At 39.0% G+C, this 3,905-nt stretch overlaps 1 protein-coding gene across 1 annotated transcript; it reads left to right on the forward strand.

Moving 5' to 3' along the window:
- The first annotated feature begins 644 nt into the window (after window positions 1-644).
- On the forward strand, window positions 645-3,412 carry LOC107696587 (counting factor associated protein D-like). Its single transcript, XM_016497000.1, has 7 exons — window positions 645-832; window positions 968-1,027; window positions 1,108-1,200; window positions 1,291-1,463; window positions 1,556-1,805; window positions 2,567-2,762; window positions 2,871-3,412. The coding sequence occupies exons 1-7, from the start codon at window positions 787-789 to the stop codon at window positions 3,004-3,006; spliced, it is 954 nt and encodes a 317-aa protein (XP_016352486.1). The 5' UTR covers window positions 645-786; the 3' UTR covers window positions 3,007-3,412.
- The last annotated feature ends 493 nt before the right edge of the window (window positions 3,413-3,905 follow it).

The raw sequence follows: 3,905 nt of genomic DNA on the forward strand, positions 1-3,905 counted from the left end.
CAATGCTGTGAGCTGACTCATATCGTTCCCTTAACCGGCTCATAGAGAACAACACATCACTATAGTCTACTGCCAAATAAACACGACACAACTAGTCCTTTTGAGATCTGGATCCTTGATCTATCTGTATAACTTTGAAGAATATAATTCTATTTAGTATTTATATAGCCTATTCATCAGCTATTTCTTAAGGAAAATCAGTGCTCAACATGTTGAATTTCAGCCCATTGTAAACAGTGCCTTACGTAACGTACAAACTGTCTCTTTTCACCTACAAACTCAAATACAACACTCTACTAGCTGGCCAGCCCTCAATTTGTTCCCTGAGATTATTCCGGTAGTTTAGTTAATTTAATTCAGATAAGTTCTAATGGCTTTTGCATATTTCAACCAATAATGCAAGCATTGGAGTACTTTTAAAAGCATGGATACATATTAGCAGTGCGTTTGCTCAGGGGTGTCGCAAGCAGGGGAATGTTGGACTGATTACAGGGGTCCCACAATGATCACCCCTGCAACCTACCGAGTGTAATCGAACATAGACCTTGTCCTGGTTCAATAAATATTTGTCCACCCCCCAATGGACCGTCATGACATATGACGTTAATTCAGTCCCTCCTTTGTGTGTTATATTGGGAACCTCTGGTATCCACGTTTGGTCGCTGGTGCAAACACTATCGTTAGACCTCTTCTTAATTTTCTTGATTTGTTTGGGACTTTTTTCCAGACAGACGAGAGTTTATTAACATCTCCAGTGGATGTCTGACTGGTTTCTTTAGTTACACTATGTGGGTTCTTCTCACTGGGATCGTGCTGCTGGTGTGTGCTGCAGGTAAAGTGCTGTCTATGTAAAAGAGAAAACAGCACACAGCAGGAAGAAAACGCAGAAGTATATTTGGCTGTGTTTTTAGTTAGAAATTAATTTGATTAAATTAATTGTGTGATTTCTCTTTATTTTCTTCCTAAGATGCCACACCAATTGGCGGCAGAACAGTTCCCAATTTTGGAAAAATGTATCATGTCAAAGGTAAATTGTTGTCTAAATTACACACAGTACATCTCAGTACAGGACAGTTAATTTTACAGTTGCATATCCCTTTTATGTAGGTGAGCTCTCTCTGCCACATTCTGAGATAAAAGAACCGTTTGAAGCTTGGTACGACCTTGAGGGGAACAGAAGTCGAATCGACTATCGTAATGGTCAGTGATCTTCTCAAGATAAAGTCACACAGTATTGAAATCAAAATAGATTTTGTATGTAGTTTCTCAACATTGATGCTGTCTATACAGGCAAAGTGCGTACCTATCTGATTGGAAATGACTTGGACTATGGTGCCATTTACACAATCACACCAGTCACCACTGCAACAGAAATCCAAGCTATTAAGTGTTTCCAGCTTAACGGTACCCAGGAGGGTCCAATACGTCCACAGGCAGCACTGCCTGATCTGCAGGGCTTTGAAGTATATGTACTACTTAATGGCCCAGTTCACATAAAAATGAAAATGTCATGAAATCATTTCGTCCAAACCTAAATTATTTTCTTCTGTTGCAGTTTGAGAAGATGGAAAATTATGAAGGTGTTCTGTGTGAGGTCTGGAAAAACGTCACACAGGTTGGCCATAAGAAGAACACGTATCGTCTGTGGGTCACGCGTCCAGAGGGAAATGATTCCCCAGCCACCCCACACCGCTTTGAGATGGTGGGCTTCAACACTCTTTTGGAGTCCCACAATGACAAATACACTATTGACTACAGTGACTTCAGCCCACAAACTGAGTCTGACATTTTCATACCATCTGGAGGTAACTGGAAAACAAACATTCAGTGAAATGCTTTTGGCTGACCACACACACTTCAAGATTTTAAGGCAGATTTTAAGCTGATTTGAACCCCCGAACTAGTGGGGAGACATGGCCTGATTTGAGGCTTGTCACGAACTATTTTTTTTTCAAAAAAATCCTCTGTTGTGTGGTGTCATTACATTTATTTAACTGCTCCCGATCGAGACGGAGCATACTCGAACTCAAATCGTAAATATCAAACATGTTTGATATTTATGACTCTTGATCGCGCTGCCTCTGACATGATACATAATAGCCAATGAGAGTGAGCAAGCCTCACCTACTAGATGTTGTGTGCTTCTATAGCTAAAACTTGGCAGCCACAAACATGCCACGAAAGTAGAGTACTGAGAAAGAACATCACCCATATTCTTTTTTTTTTTCTATTTTGTTTTTTGCTGTACAACAGAATGCGCGCCAGGAGAGCCAGCTGACAGCATCGATTGTCCTACATGTGTCTTTCTTCTCTAGTCACGTTTGATCTCACAAGTCTCTGTGAGATTTTGTGTCACTGTGAAATCGTTCCTACAATCAACAAGTGTGTGGTGTCGCGGTCTGGTCGATTCATCTAGTGTGCACGTTCAGAAGATTATAAGGCTAAAAATTAGTTGAAACGGTCTTCATTTCTGTGGTCTCCCATGGTTTTAAAATCGGTTAGGATTTGAAAATCGTCTACTGTGTCCCAAGCCTTTATCTGCTCTTTTACACTTTTATGTGTTTAGGAATGACCTGTGAAGAATTTCCTGATCCTGTTGAGGAGCATCAAATATTGGCCAACCCCATTCAAGACTATGTCAACACCTCCCCTGTTAGCCACGCCCACCGTCTGTTTGGCCCCTTTAAGGAGAAGTTTAATCGTCAGTATGAAAGTGAGAAGGAGCATGAGGAGCGTGAGAACTACTTTATACATTCTCTTCGGTGAGGAAAAACAACAAATATTGCAATGTGGAAGTATAGTAAACAATATGTGAACTTGTCTAATTTAAGATATGCATGCTTTCTTTTTTACATCCTCTTCCTCCTCAGGCTTGTGCACTCTACGAACAGAGCTGGTCTTACATACAGTCTCGGTATCAATAACTTCTCTGATTGGTCAAAAGCAGAGAGGGCCAGGTTGACAGGAGGTTTACTGATTCCTGTTCAAGAAAAGGATACAAAATAGGAGTTTGTCATGCAAATGTAACGGGGAGGAAAAAAGAATACATTTTCTTAAAGTCTGCATAAAACAGAAGTTGAAATCATCTTTCTTCCCTATTCCCAACTATTTCGGTTGGGACTTGATTTTGTCCATCGGAAATTGATTGGATCATTGGATTGTTGTTATTTGCTAGTGCTATGATCTCATGTTACTGGTTTCAGTAGACAAAAACTCAACAAAACAGTTTTGAAATCTGTGAGTTGTGAAAATTGATGTGATTTAGAACAGTAAAATTGGACATTCATTATTACAACATGTCACACATTTAAGCTGGAAAAAAAAACAGATGTAGCCTAATCAAAGCAAAATAATTATATTGTGAATAATAAACCCAAATACCTGAAATCGGAATTAAAAACTATGTCAATTATTAATTTCTATCATTTCTATTTTTCAACTTGGCAACTTGTGTATTATCTTGCAATCAGAGTTTCCCACTTGTAAATAAAACTTCACTTTGACATTCATATGCTCAGAACTCATAATAACGATATTTCCAACTCCAGTTACATAACTGTACAGTATAGCCTGTTGCTCTGTGTGTTTCTGAGTGAAGCTGCTTATTTTTGTCAGCTTATTTTTTATTCTGTTTTCAGCAAATCAGAGCTGCACTGTTCACAATGCTGCCAACTCCATGTCTATATTTGCTGTGAGTTTAACATGCATTTAGGAATGCAATGTGGACTGGCCTCACTGTTACACATTTGAATAATTATTTTACAACATTTTCGTGGGCAGAAGTTTACAGCATTTCTTTAATTAGACTGAATAATGTGCTCAAGTTAGTAGGCTACAAGTTGCAACAGTTGAGTGCATGAAGTGTCCAACATTCCACACATTTTAAATGCACTTTTTCTTTTTGT

The sequence above is a fragment of the Sinocyclocheilus anshuiensis genome, unplaced genomic scaffold, assembly GCF_001515605.1.
Source record: "Sinocyclocheilus anshuiensis isolate Anshui unplaced genomic scaffold, SAMN03320099.WGS_v1.1 scaffold590, whole genome shotgun sequence".
Classification (NCBI taxonomy): Eukaryota; Metazoa; Chordata; class Actinopteri; order Cypriniformes; family Cyprinidae; genus Sinocyclocheilus; species Sinocyclocheilus anshuiensis.

What these genes read in the sequence shown, in the direction of transcription:
- LOC107696587 (XM_016497000.1), top strand. Translation starts at nt 787, where the DNA reads ATGTGGGTTCTTCTCACTGGGATCGTGCTGCTGGTGTGTGCTGCAG. An exon ending in TCGAATCGACTATCGTAATG is followed by an intron (nt 1,201 to 1,290) that starts GTCAGTGATCTT and finishes CTGTCTATACAG; the next exon opens with GCAAAGTGCGTACCTATCTG. An exon ending in CTGATCTGCAGGGCTTTGAA is followed by an intron (nt 1,464 to 1,555) that starts GTATATGTACTA and finishes CTTCTGTTGCAG; the next exon opens with TTTGAGAAGATGGAAAATTA.